Source organism: Carcharhinus amblyrhynchos, chromosome 18 (assembly GCF_965287045.1).
Source record: "Carcharhinus amblyrhynchos chromosome 18, sCarAmb.v2.hapA, whole genome shotgun sequence".
Classification (NCBI taxonomy): domain Eukaryota; kingdom Metazoa; phylum Chordata; class Chondrichthyes; order Carcharhiniformes; family Carcharhinidae; genus Carcharhinus; species Carcharhinus amblyrhynchos.
Window position 1 is genome coordinate 25,540,436 of NC_137341.1, and position 24,170 is coordinate 25,564,605.

General features: G+C 47.0%; 1 protein-coding gene across 1 annotated transcript in view; it reads left to right on the forward strand.

Moving 5' to 3' along the window:
• The first annotated feature begins 3,666 nt into the window (after window positions 1-3,666).
• Window positions 3,667-24,170, forward strand: part of LOC145354667 (3-phosphoinositide-dependent protein kinase 1-like) — a 95,383-nt gene continuing 74,879 nt past the window's right edge. The window contains exon 1 of the mRNA XM_080206100.1: window positions 3,667-3,787. Coding sequence (XP_080062226.1) covers window positions 3,764-3,787 — 24 coding nt within the window. The 5' untranslated portion in view covers window positions 3,667-3,763. The remainder of the gene's footprint in view (window positions 3,788-24,170) is intronic.

A 24,170-nucleotide genomic window follows, 5' to 3' on the forward strand; every position in this document is an offset into this window, starting at 1 on the left:
GACAGGGTGTTGTTAGGCTTCCATTACTTACCAACAGGTAGGTAAAATTAGTATCTTTATTGTATCAGTACTTCTTTAAATCCCTTCCACATGCCACCCCCCTCCCATGGCATTCCTCCCATGTAATTTTCCCTTCATTTTGTTTCTCCTTCCCATGCTGATCTTCCCTCTCTTGCAAATCATCCCCACCCAATCCCATGTTGTCCCCTCACCATTGCCATATCCCCACACCTCTCATGTCATCCTGCCACTACTCTGTCGACCCAAACTTTATTGCTACTCGGAAACCAGATGTAAATTATTGGCTGGTAATTCCTGTTTCAGCATCCATCTGCCCAGGATCTTCCACATATTACTACAGAACATGGAACATAGAAAAACTACAGCACAAATAGGCCCTTCAGCCCACAATTGCACCAATGATATCCATACCTACTAGGCTTACCTATAACCCTCAATTCTTTTATGTTCCATGTATTCATCCAGAAGTCTCTTAAAAGACCCTATTGAATTTGCCTCCACCACCACCGACGGCAGCCAATCCCACTCACCCACCACCCTCTGAGTGAAAAACTTACCCCTGACATCTCCTCTGTACATTTTCCCCAGCACCTTAAACCTGCGTCCTCTCGTAGCAACCATTCCAGCCCTTGGAAAAAGCCTCTGAGAATCCACCCGATCTATACCTCTCAACATCTTATATACTTCTATCAAGTCACCTCTCATCCTTCATCTCTCTAAGGAGAAAAGACCGAGCTCCCTCAACCTATCCTCATAAGGCATGCCACCCAATCCAGGCAAATCCTTGTAAATCTCCTCTGCACCCTCTCAATAGCTTCCACATCCTTCCTGTAATGAGGTAACGAGAACTAAGCACAGTTTTCCACATTATCTCCCGACTCCTAAGCTCAATCCCTTGATTGATGAAGGCCAGTACACCATATGCCTTCTTAACCACATTCTATATCTGCAAGGCCGATTTAAGGTCCTTCTGATCCTCTACACTGCTAAGAGTCTTACCCTTGATATTATACTCCTTCATCCCATTTGACCTGCCAAAATGGACCACTACACATTTATCCGGGTTGAAGTCCATTTGCCACTTCTCCACGCAGCCTTGCATCCTATCTATGTCACACTGCAACCTCTGACATCCCTCCAAACTATCTACAACACCACCAACCTCCATGTCGTCAGCAAACTTACCAACCCATCTCTCCACTTCCTCATCCAGGTCATTTATGAAAATTACAAACAGCATGGGTCCCAGAACAGATCCCTGGGGCACTCCACGGGTGACCGACCTCCATGCAGAAAAAGGCCCATCTACAACCACTCTCTGCCTTCTGCGAGCAAGCCAGTTCTGGATCCACAAGGCAACAACCCCTTGGATCCCATGCCCTCTCACTTTCTCAAGAAGTCTTGTATGGGGGACCTTATCGAACGCCTTGCTGAAGTCCATATAAATCACATCTACCGCTCTTCCTTCGTCAATGTATTTAGTCACATTTTCAAAGAACTCAACCAGGCTCATAAGGCACAATCTGCCTTTGACAAAGCCATGCTGACTCCTATTGAGCAAACTAAACTTCTCTAAATGCTCATAAATCCTGTCCCTCAGAATCACCACTGAGCTTAGACTCACTGGTCGGTAATTTCCTGGGCTATCCCTATCCCCTTTCTTGAATATAAGAACCACATTCGCAATCCTCCAATCCTCTGGAACCTCTCCCGTCTCCATCGGCGACGCAAAGATCATCGCCAGAGGTTCTGCAATCTCTTCTCTGGCCTCCCACAGTAACCTGGGGTACATACTATGAATGTGCCAAAATCACTAGGATGTTTTTTCCCCTTTCACAGGATGTATAACAGTACACACATTTCATTTACATTTATGATATTCCCAGAGAAGTCTACTCAACCATTAAGCTGGTCACAATGTCAACAGGCAACTTTAATTGGATCAGCTGCTTTTTACTCTTGCTGTGATACTGGCCCCGAAATTCCAATTTCTAAATGATTGTACCCTGAAGGTACCCACACACACACCCCTCCCCCCCCAAAAGATATGCTGGCCAAGAGGTCCTGGCACACTGATTAAGCTGAAATTGCCCAGAACTTTGGACTTCTGATGGGTAATTTCCCTGCATGTGGAACCCTCCAAAACTTTGAATTAAAGTTGGAAACTTCAAATGGCTGCAGCTCATTTATAGAAGTTACCCAGGAGCAGTTGGAAGAATTAAAACCAGTCCACCCCCCCAGCTCCCTACCACCTAACCACCTGACTCTGTGAGTAGACCTTTCCAAATAGGCCCTCACCACCAGTTACCTACCATGATAACCCATCACCTTTGCTCCATAACTTCTAAAAGTGATTTTGGGGCCTTTATATTTTCTATTTACCTGAATATGGCAACAAGAGCTGTAAAAAGTGGGATCATTTCTACAAAGGTGCTTTGCACTGCTCCCTGTGAAGATTGCTGTATTGCGTGATTTTAGAAGGAATCCCTTTTGGGAGATGGACCAATAAAATCCTAGGAAGTTAAGTGGATAACTTCATTGTGTGATCTGGGTTGGAAATAGGGATTTTGACTAAGATCAGAAATTCTGGGCCAATCTTACAGCTAAGCGATGCAATTGATTTTTACATTGGAACTTTCAACCGAACTGTTCTATTGGCATGTCTGTTTTCAAAAGGAAACTATACTTTTTGATTGAACAATTTTAGGTGTTTTCCAGCTAATAAACACTTTAGATAGCAGACAGCTAACATAAACAAGAATTGGATATAATGTAACAATAAAAGACCTATGGTTCAGTTGGAAGCACTCTCACTTCTGAGTCATAAGGTTATGAGCTGAACTCCCACTCCAGGATGTGGCACGAATATTCAGGCTGACACAGCATCAAAGTACTGTGGGAGTGCTGTACTATCAAGAGATGGTGTCTCTCGGAAGTGATGTTAAGCCAAGACTCTGTTAGCTTTTTCAGGTGGAATGGTAAATCATCAATTATGCTATGTTGAAGAAGAACTCTGGAGATAATTATCCCAGTTTTCCAGTCAATACATACCCCTGAAATCAATGTCACAGAAACAGGTTATTTGATCATTATCATATTGCTGTTAGTGGGAACTTGCAGTGTGTCAATTAGCTGCTCTATTTTCGACAGTGACGAGATTTTTAAGGAGTCACACAGACGTTAGCTGTTGTTTTTCTCGCCACAGTTGCTGGCAGACCTGCTGAGTTTATCCAGCATTTCCTGCGTTTATTTCTGAAAAAGTACTTCAGGAATTGCAAAGGACTTTGTGATATCCGGTAGACAATCGTGTGAAAGGCGTTACACAAACGCCAAGTCTTCCTTGCGTGCCATACAGGTAAAGTTGGCACATTAAACCAACCTTTACAACTTGCCCAGGTGTCCTGTCGTACACATGCGCAGCTCTGAAGGGCAGCTCGCTGAGGAACGCCATAGGCGGGTTTGTTCTTTGATTGGCACTGCGTTGAACCAATGGCGATGCAGCACAGTGTGGCGGGAAGCCGGGCGCTGGCGCACCAACCAGTCATAAAGCGGCTGGAAGGCGGGGCTTCCGGCCGGCCCGAGACGGCGGGGCTTCCGGCCGGCCCGAGACGCATTGTTGTGCTATGACGTAAGGAGTCGGGAGAGGGAAAATGGCGGAGGGCGCAGCCGCTGAGCGGGGGCAGTGAGCATTATCGGGGTCCGGCATCCGGACCAGCAGGCAGGCCGGCCGGGGACTGAGTCCATGGCGAGAACCACCAGCCAAATGGTAAGTCACGGCGTGCTGAACCCACTAGTCCCAGCGTGTCGATGTGCTAAGAGCTTTACACACTTTACAGAGGAAATCTGTGTGAGGCGACAGGCCCATCTTTAGGCATTCGAGATGTGCGACATCCCTTTGCCCATCAATGTCCCTCCTGGCCCTAGCTTGGTTAGAATAAGGGGCAGTCAGGCGGGTTGGACAACGACCTTGTGCCGGTCTGGGACGGGCGTGCAGTATCTCGGTCTGACCTCCGCAAGTTGGTCCATAGTCAGATTCTTTCTCCATTTCCTTCTGTCTGTGTGTGCGTGTTTGTAAATAAGAGAAGGATGTTTATGGGGTGTGTATGTGGTGCGGCAGGGTCGGGTCGGGTCAGGGCGGGGGGAGGGTCGGGTCAGGGCGGGGGGAGGGTCGGGTCAGGGCGGGGGGAGGGTCAGGTCAGGGCGGGGGGAGGGTCGGGGGAGGGGGGTGGAGGAAGGAGGGAGGGTGGTAGAGGGCGGGGTGGAAGTGTGTGCGGGGGGGGGCGCGGGGTGGAAGTGTGTGCGGGGGGGGGCGCGGGGTGGAAGTGTGTGCGGGGGGGGCGCGGGGTGGAAGTGTGTGCGGGGGGGGGCGCGGGGTGGAAGTGTGTGCGGGGGGGGCGCGGGGTGGAAGTGTGTGCGGGGGGGGGCGCGGGGTGGAAGTGTGTGCGGGGGGGGGCGGGGTGGAAGTGTGTGCGGGGGGGGGCGGGGTGGAAGTGTGTGCGGGGGGGGGCGGGGTGGAAGTGTGTGCGGGGGGGGGCGGGGTGGAAGTGTGTGCGGGGGGGCGGGGTGGAAGTGTGTGCGGGGGGGGCGGGGTGGAAGTGTGTGCGGGGGGGGGCGGGGTGGAAGTGTGTGCGGGGGGGGCGGGGTGGAAGTGTGTGCGGGGGGGGCGGGGTGGAAGTGTGTGCGGGGGGGGGCGGGGTGGAAGTGTGTGCGGGGGGGGCGGGGTGGAAGTGTGTGCGGGGGGGGCGGGGTGGAAGTGTGTGCGGGGGGGGGCGGGGTGGAAGTGTGTGCGGGGGGGGGCGGGGTGGAAGTGTGTGCGGTGGGGGGGCGGGGTGGAAGTGTGTGCGGGGGGGGCGGGGTGGAAGTGTGTGCGGGGGGGGCGGGGTGGAAGTGTGTGCGGGGGGGGCGGGGTGGAAGTGTGTGCGGGGGGGGGCGGGGTGGAAGTGTGTGCGGGGGGGGGCGGGGTGGAAGTGTGTGCGGGGGGGGGCGGGGTGGAAGTGTGTGCGGGGGGGGGCGGGGTGGAAGTGTGTGCGGGGGGGGGGCGGGGTGGAAGTGTGTGGGGGGGGGGTGGAAGTGTGTGCGGGGGGGGGTGGGTTGGGCGTGCGGGGGGGGGTGGGTTGGGCGTGCGGGGGGGGGGGTGGGTTGGGCGTGCGGGGGTGGGGAGGGGGGGTGGGTTGGGCGTGCGGGGGTGGGGAGGGGGGTGGGTTGGGCTGGGGAGGGTGGGTTGGGCTGGGGAGGGTGGGTTGGGCTGGGGAGGGGAGGGGGGTGGGTTGGGCTGGGGAGGGTGGGGGTGGACGGGAGGGGGAGGGGGGTGGGTTGGGCTGGGGAGGGTGGGGGTGGACGGGAGGGGGAGGGGGGTGGGTTGGGCTGGGGAGGGTGGGGGTGGACGGGAGGGGGAGGGGGGTGGGTTGGGCTGGGGAGGGTGGGGGTGGACGGGAGGGGGAGGGGGGTGGGTTGGGAGGGGGAGGGGGGTGGGTTGGGCTGGGGAGGGTGGGGGTGGACGGGAGGGGGAGGGGGGTGGGTTGGGCTGGGGAGGGTGGGGGTGGACGGGAGGGGGAGGGGGGTGGGTTGGGCTGGGGAGGGTGGGGGTGGACGGGAGGGGGAGGGGGGTGGGTTGGGCTGGGGAGGGTGGGGGTGGACGGGAGGGGGAGGGGGGTGGGTTGGGCTGGGGAGGGTGGGGGTGGACGGTGGGTGGGGGAGGGGGGTGGGTTGGGTTGGGGAGGGTGGGGGTGGACGGTGGGGGTGGACGGTGGGTTGGGGAGGGTGGGGGTGGACGGTGGGTTGGGGAGGGTGGGGGTGGACGGTGGGTTGGGGTGGGTGGGGGTGGAGGAGGGGAGGGGGTGTGGGGGGGGAGGGGGTGGACGGTGGGTTGGGGTGGGTGGGGGTGGAGGAGGGGAGGGGGTGTGGGGGGGGAGGGGAGGGGTGGGTGTGGGTGGGGGGAGGGGTGGGTGTGGGTGGGGGGAGGGGGGGGAGGAGGAGGGGGTGGGTGGGAGGAGGAGGGGGTGGGTGGGAGGAGGAGGAGGGGGAGGAGGGGTGGGGGGAGGGGAGGAGGAGGGGTGGGGGGAGGGGAGGAGGAGGAGGGGTGGGTGGGGGGAGGAGGGGAGGAGGAGGGGTGGGTGGGAGGAGGAGGGGTGGGTGGGAGGAGGAGGGGTGGGTAGGAGGAGGGGTGGGTAGGAGGAGGGGTGGGTGGGGGGAGGAGGGGAGGAGGAGGGGTGGGTGGGGGGAGGAGGGGTGGGTAGGAGGAGGGGTGGGTGGGGGGAGGAGGGGTGGGTAGGAGGAGGGGTGGGTGGGGGGAGGAGGGGAGGAGGAGGGGAGGAGGAGGGGTGGGTGGGAGGAGGAGGGGAGGAGGAGGGGTGGGTGGGGGGAGGAGGGGAGGAGGAGGGGTGGGGGGGAGGAGGAGGGGTGGGTGGGGGGAGGAGGGGAGGAGGAGGGGTGGGGGGGAGGAGGAGGGGTGGGTGGGGGGAGGAGGGGAGGAGGAGGGGTGGGTGGGAGGAGGAGGGGTGGGGGGGGAGGAGGGGGGGAGGGGAGGAACACATCACAATTTTCCTTACGAGTTGTACAATATCATGGTTGTTGTGTTCCTTGTTTGTAATTGTTAAAAAATCTTGCTAATTGTCTTACTTTTCATGTCAACAATATTTTCAATTAAACTTTGTTTTTGATAAAAGCGTCTCTTGGGTCAGTTGAATCACACCTGAAGTGAAGCCTCTGCGCTCATTCTAGCCAAATTCATTGTAAAACCTTACAGGCCGTTCAAGCTTCATAGAAAACCTTGCAGTATCCAACTGGCTTGGAACAATGGGAATAGAGGGATATGGCCCCCAGAAGGGTAGGGGGTTTTAGTTCAGTTGGGCAGCATGGTCGGTGTAGATTTGGAGGGCCAAAGGGCTTGTTCCTGTGCTGTAATTTTCTTTGTTCTTTAAATGTTGCTGGACAGTACAGGATTGGGTTCTTACTGAAGGACTTACATTGAGTAAAATGTTACCGTTTAGTTTATTTTAATTGTATTTGTTACTCTATTTAAGAAGTAATATTTACTTGATTCAGCTAAACCAATGGGATTTGCTTGCTGATTTGATTGCAATGCTCTGTCATAGCAGGTAGCTTTATGCAGATTTTGTTCTGTTCTTTACCAAATTTCAAATGCACGGTTGAAAGTGTATTACAGGTCTTTCATCAGTGTCCTGGATGTGTATCAGAAGTTCTGCTTTAAAGTACAGGTATTAGTGATGAAGATGGTGGTGCCTTGCACTAATAACCAAAAGTTTTTCACTGAATAAGTCTGACTGAGGAGACGTACCATGGACTTGGTGCTATTTCTCTGGACCTTCAGTGATTTTCTTAGATTGAGATTTCTTGAAAACTGAGATTTTGTATTCAATACCAGTCTTATCCTGCAATTTTTACCTTAGACATAAAATCGCATGCTGACTTGAATCTTTCATTTTCTAATCATGAAGCTGAAATGTTCTTTACAAGTTGGTAAAGCGCAGCCTTTTTTCATTCAAAGCCTTATTTGCGATATTTTTCTTTTTGCTAGGAACTGACATATTAAACTCTACTTGATTCTATTGGTCAGCTTCTTCTGAAACTGGAGATCAAATAAAGTTTGGTTGAGATGAGTAGCCATTTGAGACATTGTTATTGCAGGATGTGAAACTGATGTTTTTGTACACTTGCAGAAAGGATTGTCAATTTAAGACTGTTTCCTGGAGACAAATTAGTGATTTCTTAAAGAAATAGTAGACAATAGTCAAGTTCAAGGTAGTCCGTCTGCTACATGATGTAGCACAGTCATACAGACCAGCAAAGGTACCCAGTTCAACTTATGGCCTGAACTTAACTTGCTGGAGTGATGATTGGGTACTGTGATTGTTCTGAATACTTCTGGGCTAATGGGACAAAATCAAACTGTACTCCTACTCCAAATCACTCATCAGTCATTTCTGTGGAATTGTGAATTTAGATGGAATGTATTGCTCCCATGCCCATATAACCTGCTGAAAATCATTGGTCTTGAGAATGAAGAGTGGCTATTTGATGAGGTGCAAGACAATGCCAGTGCTGATCATTTCACACTTGTAAGAAGCTCAGTCCTGGAACAGATATCTGGTAACTTTTGAATTTCTGATAAGCTAAATGGTGGCATGCTAGTGCTTAGGAGTTAATTTTCTACAATGACTTCGGTGACATCAATACTATTCAGTTGTTTACACATTAGGAGTCATGACAGGTGCCGTTGTGTATAAATTTTATCTGTGCCCTGGCTATTGGTAGAAATGAAACTATGTGCAGATCATTGATCAAAATGAGTCCTTTTCTTCAGTGAAAGTCCAAAGGTTAATCTCTTAAACTTCATTGGAAAATCCATTAGGATTTTGCTTTTGTAAATCCCTGTGAAGATTGGTGTGAAATTAACAGTGTACAGACAGTAGAGCTGAATGTTTTATCATATTGCAATCTTTCCTCTCCAACATCAGAGAATCCCACAGTGCTAAGGAGGCCATTTGGTCCAATGTCTAATCTGCACTGATGTTATGAAAGAACATCTTACCCACACCATCTCCTCCACCTGTCCTGTGACCCACACATTTACCATGGCTAATCCAGGTAATCTACACTTCTTGGGATACCAAGGGCCAATTTAGCATGTCCAATCCACCTAACTTGCAAATCTTTGGAATGTGGGAGGACACCAGAGCACCCGGAGGAAACCCACGCAAAAACTTGGAGAATGTGCAAACTTGCCTAGGACTGGAATTGAGTCTGGGTTCCTGGAGCTGTGAGGCAGCAGTCCCAACCACTGCCACCTTTTTCTAAGTGAAGTTCCTAATAATGTGACTAGAGTTTTTTGACATTGAGAGAAGAAAGTTGGCTGGAGCTGATCATGTGACTTGCTGTTTTTTCTTCCCAGGTGTTAAATGGCTGTGTTGTAGTACTGGTGTAATTATCTCTTGATAGGAAAGAGAACGACCCAAAGCAGTAAAAAGGCATTTTAAAATTGTCAAAACAATCAATGTTTCGTTGCATGGGAATAGCAGGGAATTGCCACTGGTATACTTGAATATGGGCATGAGTACACTGTGACATGGTTGACATCAGCAACCAACTGGGGAAAGAGAAAAACTAACTTCCCCATTGAGTGCAAAAACATGCAAATTTTGTTTCTCTTAAAAAGCTCTAGTTTCTAAACTTTGCTGCAGAATATTACAGTTTCACTTTGTTTATCCTCCCCTGCAATTGTACCAGAAAGATTGAGTTCACAAGAAGAGCTGTGGCTCACATTTAATACTAGAATATTGAATGGTCTATTGCAATGTTTAAATTCACAATTTCTCAATCTGATTGTTAACTGCTTCTAAAACAAACTTAATGTGATTAATGACCAGTTTTAAGTTGTAGGAGGAGGGAAATATTGATGATTGTGGTGAGGACATATGTAATATGCCCAAACAGCTGGCATTGAGAATCAAACACATTGGTTGCCTTTTGTAGGTCAGGCCAGGTATATATGGTAGGTTCCTTTCGTGAAGGATGTTGGTGAACTAGTTGGATTTCTATAGGGAAGTGAGAATAATTGACTCTTTCAGAGAGCTGGCACAAGAAGGATGGACTGAATGGCCACCTCTTAAACTGTAATAATCTGATGATTCACCACAGTTTGGTAATTTTCAGCTGTCTACCCATATTGGAGATTTGTTATATTAAATTTCACAGTTGCCATGGTAGGATTTAAACCTGTAACCTCTGGGTTGCTGCGCAGTGTCATAACCACTCCGCTACTTCTCCCTTTAGGTCAGGAATGCTTGATTTGAGTACGAGCTATGGGGACTGGATGATTGAAGGGATCTGATGAGGCATCACTGCTCCTAGTTGTAGCTCTACAAGATTCACTAAAGGTGACGGATTTTTGATTGAAAACATAATTCCAGCAAAGTATACTAGTTACCACGGACATGACAACAGTCATGCGACTGTTTACCAGTTGAAGGAAATGTTGCCACCCTAGCTCCAGCAATCTAGTTTACAATCCTTTTCAGAGATTCTTATTCCAGTTACCAGCTTTCTTCCCTCTACCGAAAGCGCACTCTCTTGTTGGGGTAAGATTCTGTGGGTGGATGTCGGCACAAGCATCTGCAGGAGCCATGATTGATGAGTGAGCTTTGGTGATAGGAAACCATTTTTCCATATGATGGGTCTCCAAGTTGTGTGCATGAATTTCCAAGATAGTTACTGACTTGTGTGTGGTCAGGTGCAGGAATCTTGTGGATTATCTCCTCTTGCCCAGTAGTACTATACAGCTGCCATAATAGCACAGACTGACTAAAGGCTGGATGGTTCCCCAATGGGATTTAAAAAAAATCAAATGTTCAAACTCTCAAAGAAAAATACAATCCTGGAAGTATAATTCTATGAAGAAAAGGGACGGACTGAAATTCTCATCAATAGTATCAACCTAAGACACCATTCCTTATTTTTCTGGGAGCTTAATGGCTTTGTGTTTCCCAGCTTCTGTTTTTTGTTTCAAATTTCCACATAGATTATGTTTATAGCTGAAAAAAAAGACATGCTATCTAAGCTTTTTATCTTGTTCTTATCTGGATAGCTCACAAGAAATTACCAAACTGTAAAAAGGGAATAATAATTTTAAACATCAATACTCAAGTTCTGTGCTACTGAACAACAAATTGTTTAGTTCTAGTTATATAAATAAATCCTTATTCTGATCAACCAAACATTGATCATGCTCATTAAGTTTGTCAGGTCTAAATTTTGTTTCAAAATAAAGAAAATCACTAGTGTCACTGTTTGTGACAGCTGCAGGAACACAGAACATAAACACATAGCTACCAAACCACGAGTGATAAACAAACTTGCCCTTAGAAGTCTGTTCATACACTCCACTGATCAAAGACCCGCAAATGAATGTTTAGAACATTTCAGCAGCTTACTGACGTGCTACTTGGGGGCATTGATAAATAAACAGCAGGTCCCTATGCTTCTATCCTAAATTAAGTCAAGCCTGACTTCAGTATTACCAGTTATAGGATAAAAGAAAAGGATAAACAGGAAGGAGAGCAAACTGTGTCACTGGCAGGAATTTCCTCCCAAAAGGCCATGTTTGGTCACAATTTGGGTTTCGGAAGCTGCTGCATTTGTTAAGGATCAACTTACAGGTAAGCAAATTAGCACAGGTTTTTCCAACACCATTGCATTACAAGCAAATCAACATTATTAATACAATCAACTAGGAGCCAAATGGAGTACTTGGCAATGGTTAAATAGTACAAGCATGCTGAAAGACGAGCATTATTTGGTTCATATGCCCCTGTAGCATCACAATCTGTTCCATAAGCTAAATTAAGGCACTGGAGTATCTGGGACACTGAAGTGGGAGGGGTGGTTGGCAGAAGTAGCTTACAGCACCCACTTTGATCAGTATTGAGTAACTACTGCTGGGAAGTGCATGCAGAGAGAGATTATAGTCACGGTTGGTTGTGATGGTCTACGTGGATAAATAGCCTAACATTTACTGCTCAGACACTAACATAACATGGCACAGTATCTGAACTGTGAGCCAGATTATCTCAGCAGGGGAGTGTTGTTGGATGAAATGCTGTCACTGGTATCTCACTTCCACCTCTGTCCATACCCACTCAGTTATGGCTGCAAGTTAATCAAACTTCAGTGAACAGTACATTTGTTTGAGTGTGACTAAGTTTTTGTGAAAATTTCATGAGCAGGGGTGAGCAATGCCAGCATGCGGACAGAACCATAGAAAAGTTGCAGTGCAAAAAGATACCTTTCAGCCCATTGTATCTGCACTGTCAGAAAAGAGAAAGGAAACTAGTCGCTCATTTTGATCTCATTTTCCAGCACCTAATCTGTAGCCTGCAAGGCTATAGATTATCTTTCCTCATGTCCCCTTTTATCCTTCTACCACTCACCATAGATCTATGCTCCCTCGTAATTGACCCCACAGCTAGAGGAAATCTTTCCTGTCTATCCCATCTAGACCCCCTCAATTAGATCACCCCTTTGCCCCCTCTGTTGTAAGGAAAACAATGCTAGCCTATCCAGTCTCTCCTCATAGCTGCAATTTTCAAGTCCTGGCAACATATTTCTTGTAAATCTCCTCTGCATTCTCTCCAGATCAGTTATGACCTCCTTGTAATGTGGTGACAGAACTCTACCCAAAACTGCAACTGTGGCCCAATCAGATTTATACAGTTTGACCAATACATCCTTGCTTTTTTGTATTCAATACCTTGCCCAATAACACACACGCACACCCCCACCCACCATATTTATTGGGGTATTCCCTTGCTTTGTTTGCTGTCCCCAAATGCATTACCTCTCACTTTCTGGATTGCATTCCATTTATCATTTCTCTGCCTACTCAACTAAACCAGTGATTTCATTCTGGAGTTGACAGCTATCATCTTTGCTATCAATTGCACAATCAATTTTGACATTTGCAAATTTCCCAATCATGCCACCCATGTTTAATTCTAAAGCATGTATATATTCAACAACAGCGAGGGTCCCAACAACATAACCTGTGGAACACCACTGAAACTGTTTTCCAGGCTGCAGCTTCCACAACTCATTGACTTCCTTTTGATTTCCACTCTACTAGTGTTTCAAGTTTTAAAATTCTCGCCCTTGTTTTTAAATCCCCTTCTGGCCTTGCTCCTTCTCATCTGTAACTCCTTTATATCTGTAATCTACAACCCTCCTAGTTCTCCGTGCTCTTTCAATATTGACCTGATGCATATTCCGATATGAATTGCCCCACCATTCAATAGCTGTGTCTTCAGCTGCTTCTTCACCTACCTAGGCCTTAAACTCTGGAGTCCCTGTTCTAAAATCTTGACCACACTTTTAGAAATTTGTCTGAATAACTAATGCAAAATATTTGTTTATTGCTCCTGTGAAGCACCTTGGAATGCTTTACTATGTTAAAGGTGCTTTATAAATGCAAGTTGTTAGTGGAAACGAGATGGATGCCTTACAAGCACTCACAGTATGCATGTTTGGGGAAGCAGCGGAGTTTGCTGTGGTGTAATGCAAGCTTATCATTATGACATTGGGCACGTTCCTTTCTCCTTGTTGTGATTCAGGATCACTGTCTGGATATGGCCTTTATCTCTTCCCTTTTTGGTTTTGAGAATGGGTGAGGCACACGGTGAGCTGAACATAAACTACAGATAAAATGACTGCCAAGAAGAGAGGTAGTATTGCTGAGGGTATTTTTTAATGTAATTTTCTATCAGCTCTTCCTGTTGGCTTTCCCAAAGAAACCAGCAGGTTTGCTTTCGGTTTGCAGCCAGCTATAGGAACACTATGCCTTTTGAACCAACTGGCACAGGTTTCTCAGTATAAAGAATATAGGTTAGAGATTACTGCAAAACAGTGATCAGCACCCAGGCTATTTTTATCCTGGGGCTATTATGAAAGGAGAACAGAATTCCTCACACAGCCATTTTTAAATTCAACAATGCTAAACACAATTATGGTCATTCTTAGACAACAGTAAACTCCATTGGAAACAAACTATTTAAAGATAAGGCAATTAAAAAAGGCAGGGTTCTGCATCTCAGTGTTATTAAGTGTACGCTATCTCAGCTGTCTGCACTTGACCCACCAAGCATACTTTTCTTGGAACACATGTTTATAATCACCATCCCCAGTTTATAATGAAACTCTGGATCCTGGTCAGATGCAGGGTATTTGTATTTCACTTGGACAACAGTCAGAGCACAAAACTGACAGTATGCATTCCTGTTTATTGACACCTTTTTAATGTTCCATTTGATCTCATAAACTGATGTTCAGTTTGCTTTTAACTAGCTTCAATCTGATGTCTGCTATCTTAAATTAAGTTTATCATAGTTCCAATTTCTGTTGACTCTAGAATTAAATAGTCTAAACCATAATGTGCTCAATGGACTAAGTATAGTAGAGAATGTGTTCCTAGCTAGTGCCCATATATAGTTGATTCAATCAGATACTTATTGTTATCAATCTTATTTGTCAATAACACTCCCTAAGCAGCTGCCAAGATACATTGAACAATCTCTCCAATTATTAAACTGTCCTCCCCCTGCTCTGCCCCCTCCATGGTAGCACATTCGTTCACAGTGCCAGGGACCTGGGTTTGATTCCCAGCTTGGATGACTGTCTGTGTAGAGTTTGCACATTCTCCCCATGTTTGCTCCAGTTTCCTCTGGGTGCTCCAGTTTCCTTCCACAGTCCAAAAGACGTGCTGGTAAGATGCATTGGCCATGCTAAATACTCAGTGTACCCGAACAGGTGCTGGAGTGTGATGGCTAGGAAATTTTCACAGTCCCAATTACCCACGTTTGGCCCATATCCCTCTACTCATCTTACCCATGTAACTGACTAAATGCTTTTTAAAAGACAAAATTGTACCTGCCTCCACTACTACCTCTGGCAGTATGTCCCAGACTGTCACCACCCACTGTGTGAAAAATATATTGCCACTCTGGACCCTTTTGTGTATCTCCTGTCTCACCTTAAACCTTTACCCTCTAGTTCTAACTCCCCTACCTTTGGGAAAAGATATTGACTATCTACCTGATCTATACCCCTCTTTGTTTTCTAGATCTCTATAAGATCACCCCTACACCACCTATACTCCAGGGGGAAAAAGTCCCTGCGCCTCCTGCTCCTGTAAATCTTTGCACTTTTTCTAGTTTAATATCCTTTCTATAATAGGATGACCAGAACTGTACACAGTATTCCAAGTGTGGTCTTACTACTATCTTGTACAACTTCAACAAGACGTCCTAACTCTTGTATTCAGTGTTCTAACCAATGAAACCAAGCGTACTGAATGCTTTCTTCTCAACACTGTCCAACTGTGAATCTACTTTCACGGAGCTATGAACCTGTACCCGTAGATCTCTTTGCTCTATAACTGTTCCCAATGTCCTACCATTAACTGAGTAAGTCCCACCCTGGTTCAATCTACCAAAATGCATCACCTCTCATTTATCTAAATTAAACTCCATCTGCCATTCATCAGCCTACAGGCCTACCTGATCAAGATCCTGTTGCAATCCTAGATAACCTTCACTGTCCATTATACCACCAATCATCTGCAAATTTACTAACCATGCCTTCTAAATTCTCATACAAATTATTAATGTAAATGACAAATAACAGTAGACCCGGCACCGCTCCCTGAGGTACATCGCTGGTCACAGGCCTTCAATTTGAAAAACAACTCCCTACAATCACACTGTCACCAAGCCCATTTTGTATCCAACTGGCTGCCTCACCCTGGATCCTGTGAGATTTAATCTGGTGCAACAACCTACCATGTGGTACCTTGTCAAAGGCCTTGCTAAAATCTATGTAGACAGCATCAACTGTACTGTCCTCAGCTACCAGAAGAGTTCTTGGAATGCTGCTGGGATAGTTTCCTTGAACAGTGTGTTGGAGCCGACGAGGGAGCAAGCTATCTTGGATCTGGTGTTATGTAATGAGGCAGGGAGAATTAGGGACCTTGTGGTGAAGGATCCTCTTGGGAAGAGTGATCATTGTATGGTGGAGTTTCTGATGCAGATGGAGGAGGAGAAAGTAGGTTCCCAGACCTGTGTCCTTTGTTTGAACAGAGGGGAGTACAATAGGATGAGAGAGGAATTGGCGAATGTTGATTGGGGGAGTGCATTGGAAGGTAGGTCTGCTGAGGAACAGTGGAGGATCTTTAAGGAGGTCTGTCTTGGTGCTCAGCAGAAATTTATTCCAATGGTTAAAAAGGATCGTAGGAGGAGAGATAATCAGCCGTGGATAACGAAGGAGGCAAAGGAGAGTAAATTAAAAGCGGATGCATTTAGAGTAGCTGAGAGTAGTAGGCAAGAAGAGGATTGGGAGAGGTTTAAATATCAACAAAGAATGACAAAAGTTGATAAAGAAGGGTAGGATAAACTGTGAAGCTGGGCTAGTGCTTAATATAAAAAAGGATAGTAAGAGTTTTTATAAATATATAAAAAGGAAGAGGCTGACTAGGGTGAATGTTGGACCCTTAGAGGATGAGAGGGGGGACTTAGTGGTAGGGGATGGGGAAATGGCTGAGGCCTTGAATAACTTTTTTCTTTCGGTCTTCACGGAGGAGGATGTGAATAATTTGCCGGGTGTTAGCGATGGAAAGATGGTAGGAGTGGAGGGCCTGAATGAGATCATTGTGACTAGAGAGGTAGTGCTTGACAGACTGGAGGGACTGATTGTGGACAAGTCCCAGGAACGGATGGAATGCATCCAAGGGTTCTGAAAGAAATGGCGGAGGTGATAGTGGATGCCTTGATGATTATTTTCCAAACATCACTGGATTCCAGGGAAGTGCCGGAAGATTGGAAAACGGCTAATGTTACGCCGTTGTTTAAGGAGGGTGCCAGGCAAAAGGCAGGGAGTTATAGGCCGGTTAGTTTAATGTCTGTTGTAGGTAAAATGTTAGAATCCGTGATCAAAGAGAAAATAGCGAGGCATCTTGAGGAGAATTGTTTGATAGAGCAGACGCAGCACGGTTTCGTTAAGGGGAAGTCATGTCTGACGAATTTATTGGAGTTCAATGAGGATGTCTATGGCGGTGGATAGCGGAGAGCCGGTGGATGTGGTGTTTCTTGATTTTCAGAAGGTGTTTGATAAGGTGCCACACAAGAGGTTATTACAGAAGGTCGGGGGCATGGAGTTGGGGTAGGGTGTTAGCGTGGATAGGGGATTGGCTGTCAAATAGGAGGCAGAGTGGGTGTCAATGGGTGCTATTCAGATTGGCGGTTGGTGACTAGTGGAGTGCCCCAGGGGTCAACGCGGGGGCCTCAGCTATTTACCATTTATATAGATGATCTGGAGGAGGGAACCGAGTGTATGGTGTCGAAATTTGCTGATGACACCAAGATTGGTGGAATGGCAAATTGTGCGGAGGGTGTGGAGAGTCTGCAGAAGGATCTAGATAGGCTGGGCGAATGGGCCAGGAAATGGCAAATGGAATTTAATGTTGGCAAGTGTGAAGTTGTCCACTTTGGTAGGAATAATGGTAGGAAGAACTATTACTTACATGGCGAAAAACTGCAGCATGTGACGGTGCAGAGGGACCTCGGGGTCCTTGTGCATGAGTTGCAAAAACCCAGCCTGCAGGTGCAGCAGGTGGTCAGGAAGGCAAATGGGATGCTGGCCTTCATAGTGAGGGGGATTGAATATAAAAGCAGGGAGGTCTTGCTGCAACTGTACAGGGCACTGGTGAGGCTGCAGCTGGAGTACTGTGTGCAGTTTTGGTTGCTGCACTTACGCAAGGATATTTTGGCCTTGGAGGGAGTGCAGAGGAGGTTTACTAGGCTGATACTGGAGTTGAGGGGGTTGAACTATGAGGAGAGGCTGAATAAACTAGGCTTGTACTTGTTAGAGTTTAGAAGAATGAGGGGAGATCTCATTGAGACATATAAGATGATGAATGGGATGGATAGGATAGAGGTGGAGAGGCTCTTCCCGCTCAGAAAGGACAGCAGGACTAGAGGGCACAGCCTCAAGATGGGGGGGGGGGTTAGAACGGAGTTGAGGATCTTCTTCCCTCAAAGGGTGATGAATCTCTGGAATTCTCTGCCCGTTGAAGTGGTGGAGGCTGCCTTGCTAAATATATTTAAGATGCGGGTTGATAGGTTTTTGGTAGGCAAGGGGTTTAAGGGTTGTGGGGAGAGGGTGAGAAAGTGGAACTGAGCCACGACAGATCAGCCGTGATCTTATTGAATGGCAGGGCAGGCTCGAAGGGCTAGATGGCCTACTCCTGCTCCTATTTCTTATGTTCTACCTTCTTGGTTACCCCTTCCAAAAACTCAAATGAATTTTGCGAGACATGATTTTCCACTCCCAAAGCCATGCTGACTGTCCCTAATCCTTGCCTCGCTAAGCGCCTATAGATTGTATCTCTCAGAAGACCTTCAGAACTTACCTACTACAGATGTGAAGCTCACCGGCCTGTAGCTCCCAGGCTTTTCCCCTGCAGCCTTTGGACAAAGGCTCAACATTTGCCACCCTCCAATCTTCAGGCACCTCACCTGTGGCTGTCACAGATTGAAATATTTCTGCTCAGGATTCACAATTTCCTCCCTAGCCTCCCACAATATCCTGGGATAATCTTCTTCAGGCCCGAGATTTACCTGGTGTGCTTTAAGATTTCCAGTGCCACTATCTCAGTAACATGGTTTGCTGTGAGGTGAGACACAATCAGTAGAGCTTTGGGTGATCACAAATTTACAGTGGATAGATTGTGGAAGACCAGCCAGGACAGTGTTGAAATAGTGAAACCTAGAGGCAATGAAAGAATGTATGAAGATTTTAGAAGCAAATGAGCAGTGATCGAGGCAAAGTTGAGCAATGTTACAGATGGATAAAGATGATCTTAGAATTGACATAAATATGAATCTGAAAAAGATTTTTTACTTTTCCTATAGTGCATCAGTATAATGCAGGCAGGGAGAGCCTGCATTCTTGTTTTGCAGTTCCAAGAGTCGTCATCTTGGTATGTTACTGAATGCTCCATTACTTTTAGCAATGCACAGACCATGCAAACCTGAAATAAAACTCAATTACCTAAGTTTGACCGCATGATACATTTATAGCAACTGTACTGACTCTTACCCCTCTAGACTTCTGAATCTAGAGTTCATGATGTTGATGAACTCATGGAGCTTTCATCATCAAATTTGTAGTCACCTGATCCTAGGAAAGACATCTGGTAAACTAGGTAAATATAGAAATTTAGGAGAAAGAGTTAATGAAGGGTTTTATAGGCATGTTTGAAAATTGAAGTAAGAGTGGAATCTCTCAATGATGATGGGAGATCCTGGTTTTAGAAGATCAAGTTAAGGTGAGATGTTAAATGTTAGTGAGAACCTGTTCAGGTGGTACAAACAATGCTATGCACTATTTAACAAGCAGGTAATTTTTTCCTTGAATAACTAAGCGTTCACCACTCCCAAAATTAACTGGTAATTCATCTTATTGAGAGATCTTGCTCTGTGTAAATTGTTAGCCATATTTGTCCTCGTGACAGCAACAACACTTCAAAAATGAATTGGCTGTGAACAGATTTTTAGTGATAACTAAGGGAGGATTTTTACTGGGGAAAATAAGAACTGTGAAGGGTTTTGGGAAGCTGTACAGGTTAGCAAAATTGGTAGATGATGGTTACAGTTTAATGCGAGCAAGTGTGACGTTGATTCTCAGTCTGTACAGAGTTCAAGTTTGCTGACATCAGCTGAGGCTTCTATAGGCTAGATGAGAAAAGTTAGCTACTGTACCCTATCTTGTTTGCTTTTGACTCTGGAAAGTGCTGGTGTCTGGGTTAATTTGGTCAGCTTTGAGTGTATTGCTAGTTTGTCTTTTTAAAACAGTGATTACACACAAACACTTTCAAAGAGAGAACACTGGATAGTGATCAAGAGAGAAGAACTTGGATTCGTATGGTGTTTTCACACTGTTGGAACATTCCAGAAAACACCATAAGCAATCAGTTGTTGACCTCCAGCTAAACCTAGCAGCTAATTGACAGGTTCCACAAAGATGTATGTGTGATTTAATGCATATAAAGATATTGGTAGATGAATGAGTTTTGGCCAGGATGCTGGAAGAACCCCCTGATCCTGCTCCAGCAGTGCCTTCAGATCTTTCACTTACATCTGAACAGACAGACCAGGCCTCAGTTTATCATCATGCCAGAATCCCCAGTAGCACAACATTCCCTCAGAGCTACACTGGAGTGTCAGCCTAATTTTGTGCTCAGATTTGGCAAATTTCCGTGGATCCCATGAGCCCTTATTTTCATAGTCTCTCATATGGAACCTCAAGTTGGTTAGACACGATCTCTCCTTAACCCACAACCTTGTGACTCCAGTAACATCTTTAGGCCAGGAAACAATAGACTGAGATCTCGGTTTACGTTTTCTTTTCCTCACATCTGGATGCCATGCTGCCACCACCACCCTGACTTAGTATAGGCAGGATTGAGCATATCTACACCTTGGTGTAAAACTCTGCTTTGTATCATTGATCCTGTCACTTACAAGATGGGTGAGAACAAAGGAAACTTACTTTGTCAGTCACTCCTCAACACTGAAATGCAGTGTTGAGAATCTTAGTAGGAAGCGAGGGCATAATTTTGTACTGTGTAGTATGAAAGTCAAGTGTTGTAATTAGATGCCTTTATTCAAGAAAGGAGGAAGGTATAAACCAGGAAACTACAGACCAGTCAGTCTAACCTCAGAAGTGAGGTAACTATTGGAAGTAATTCTGCATTTGGTGAAACAGGGATGAATCAAAAATAGTTAGCATGGTTTTGTTAAGGGGAGATCGTGTCTGACCAGCTAGAGGTTTCACATGGGAGACTAATAATGAAAGTAAGGGTCTGTGGGATCCAAGGAAATTCGCCAAATTGGATCCAGAATTGGCTGAGTGGCAGGAAGCAGAGTGTGATGATTGAGGGGTCTTTTTCTAACTGGAAGACTGCTCAATAAGTCCCACAGGGATCAGTTTTGGGGCCATTGCTATTTGTGGTTAACATAAATAATTTAGATTTGAATGTCAGAGGGCTGATCAGTAAGTTTGTGGATGATACAAAAATTGATGGGATAGTTAATATTGAGGAGGATTGCTTTAGAAGGATAGAAGACGAGATGGGCTGATCAGTGGCAATCTGAATTCAACCCAGATTAGTGTGAGGTGATGCACTTAGGCAGGACTAACAAGGCAAAGGGAATGGCAGGACACAAGCAAGACTGCGAATCATTGGGACCTTGGTGTGCATATACATCTGTCCCTTAAGGTAGGACAGATGGATAAAATGGGTAAGAAATCATATGGTATATTTGTCTTTATTTGCCAAGGCATAGAGTTTGAGATGGGAGATTATGCAAGAACTGTAAAACGTTGGCTAGGCCACAGCGTATTGTGTGCAGTTCTGGAATTGGTTAGGTCACAGCTACGATAGTGTGCAGTTCTGGAATCTACATTATAGAGGGATGTGGTAGCACAGGAAAGGATGCAGAGGTGATCTACCAGGATATTGCTTAGGCTGGAAAATTTTGGTTATGGAGAAAGATTGGATAGACTGAAGCTCTTTCCTTGGAGCTGAAGAGACTGAATGGGGGTGGGGATGGGGGGACATGGTTGAGGTATATAATATGAGACGAATAGAGTAGAAGAAGAAGAACAAAGAACAACCCAGCACGGGAAACAGGCCCTTCGGCCCAACGAGCCCGCGCCGCCGCATCGCCCTACACCTATTCTACCCTGCATGTCTACGAATGGGACCCTACTCGGTCAGATTCAGGGAAGAAATAGTGTCAATTTGGTGGAAACCAATTAGCCTAAGAGCACATCTTTGGGGTGTGGGAGGAAACCGGAGCGCCCGGAGGAAACCCACGCAACCACAGGGAGAATGCGCAAACTCCCACAGACACAGGCCCAAATCCATGTATCTGCACAGCTAGCAGTGCTAGTCACTGAGCTGTTGTGGAGCCCGTCTATCGGCCCAGGATCAAGCACACACACTGACATGAAGTACTAGGCCACTCCTGGACTTCCAAGAGCAGCCCACGCACGACCCGCCGTGTGCATGCCCCTCGCTTGACACGAGGTGGACCTCCACCTGTGAAATAAAGACAAAAAATATTAATCATACAGCCTGCCCTTCCGGTGTCTCCCGAGGTTTAACCCTATTTAATAGCCCCTACCATATCCCTCCATTCTCGTTTCACTCATGTGCCTATCTAACTGCATCTTAAACGAGTCCAACGTTCCTGCCTCCACCACCCTACTCGGTAGCGCATTCCAGACCCCCACAACTCTCTGCGTAAAGAACCTTCCTCTTACCTCCAAATTATACCTTCCCACCCCCCCTCACCCTTAAGTGATGACCTCTTGTGTTCGTACCCAGTCTAGGGAGCAGTCTCTCACTATTAACTCTATCTATTCCCTTCAGTATCTTATATACCTCTATCATGTCCCCTCTCAATCTCCGTCTTTCCAAGGAGAATAGCCCCAGTCTCTTCAATCTCTCCTCGTAACCCAGTCCCCCCATGCCAGGCAACATCCTGGTAAACCTCTGCACCCTTTCCAGAGACTCCACGTCCTTCCGGTAATAAGGTGACCAGAACTGGACGCAGTACTCCAAATGCGGTCTAACCAACGTTCTGTATAACTGAAGCATTAGACGGCAGCTTTTATACTCTAAGCCCCTTCCTATAAAGGCTAACATCCCATAAGCCTTCCTAACAACGTTCTCCACTTGTGACGCAACCTTCATGGATTTGTGAACCTGCACTCCCAGGTCTCTCTGTACGTCTATACTCCTAATCGGCCTACCTTTTATCACATAGCTCCTCTCTGCATTATTCCTTCCAAAATGCATCACCTCGCATTTGTCAGGATTAAATGCCATCTGCCCACTGCACCAACCTATCTATATCCTGTTGTATCACCTGACAATCCAGTTCTGTACCCGCCAACCCTGCCATCTTGGTGTCATCAGCAAACTTGCTGATCACACCACCTACTCCCTCTTCTAAGTCATTTATGTAGACTACAAAGAGGAGAGGTCCCAGTACCGAGCCCTGCGGCACACCACTGGTCACTGGCCTCCAGCCCGACAAGGTACCCTCCACAACTACCCTCTGTCTCCTATTTCCCAACCAGTTCTCAATCCACCTAGCTACCTGGCCTCGTATCCCATGCGCCTTAACCTTTTCTACCAGCCTACCGTGAGGGACTTTGTCAAACGCCTTACTGAAATCCATATAGATGACATCAACGGCTCTCCCATCGCCAACCGTTTTTGTCACCTCCTCAAAGAATTCCACCAGATTCGTAAGGCAAGACCTCCCTCTAACAAAGCCATGTTGCGTATCCCTAATCAGATCGCAACGCTCCAAATGCTCATACATCCTACCCCTAAGTATTTTTTCCATTAACTTCCCTACCACCGACGTCAAACTCACCGGCCTATAATTCCCAGGGTTATCCCTACTACCTTTTTTGAACAACGGGACCACATTTGCTACCCTCCAGTCTTCTGGGACCTCACCTGTGTCCAAAGAAGAGACAAAGATGTGCGCCAGAGGCCCAGCAATTTCATCTTTCGCCTCCCTAAGCAGCCTGGGATAAATACCATCAGGCCCCGGAGCTTTATCCGTCCTTACGCTACCTAAAAGCCCTAGCACTTCCTCTCTCGTAATAACTATATCCTGCAACTGAACCTCCGCTCCCTCCAAGAGACCGCACGATTCCGAACCCCTCTCCTTCGTGAATACCGACGCAAAGTATTCATTCAGGAGCTCCCCCATTCCCTCCGACTCAATACACAACTCTCCACTCTTGTCCCTAAGAGGACCAATTTTCCCTCTAACTACTCTCTTGCCTCTAATATAGGAATAAAATGCCTTAGGATTATCCTTAATCGTACTGGCCAAAGCCATCTCATGCCCTCTCTTCGCCCTTCTAATTCCCCTTTTTAGCTCCCTCCTACTCTCTCTATATTCCTCCAGCGCACACTCCGTACCCATTTGTTTTGACCTAACATACGCCTCCCTCTTCTTCCTGACCAAGTCTTCAATATCCCCCGTAATCCACGGCTCTCTAATCCTACCTTTCCCATCCTTTTGCTTAACCGGAACAAACCTCCCCTGCAACCATTTCATTTTGTCCCTAAAAGCCTCCCACTTGCCAACCGTGGACTTGCCAGCTAACAGTCCCTCCCAGTCAGTTTGCTGCAGCTCCCTCCTAATCCTGCCATAGCTCGCCTTTCCCCAGTTCAGCACACTCCCGCTTGGACGGCACTCGTCCCTTTCCATTTTTATCCTAAAGTAGACGGACTTGTGGTCACTGTTCGCCACATGTTCGCCTACCTCTACCTCACCCACCTGCCCTGGCTCGTTTCCCAACACTAAATCCAGTATAGCCCCTCCCCTAGTCGGGCAAGTTACATACTGTTCTAGCGACCCTTCCATAACACATTTCACAAACTCCTCTCCCTCCGTACCCCCAGCTCTAGGCCCCCTCCAATTCACTCCGGGAAAATTAAAATCACCCACTACAACCACTCTATTCTTCCTGCACCTGTCCAAAATGCCCCTGCA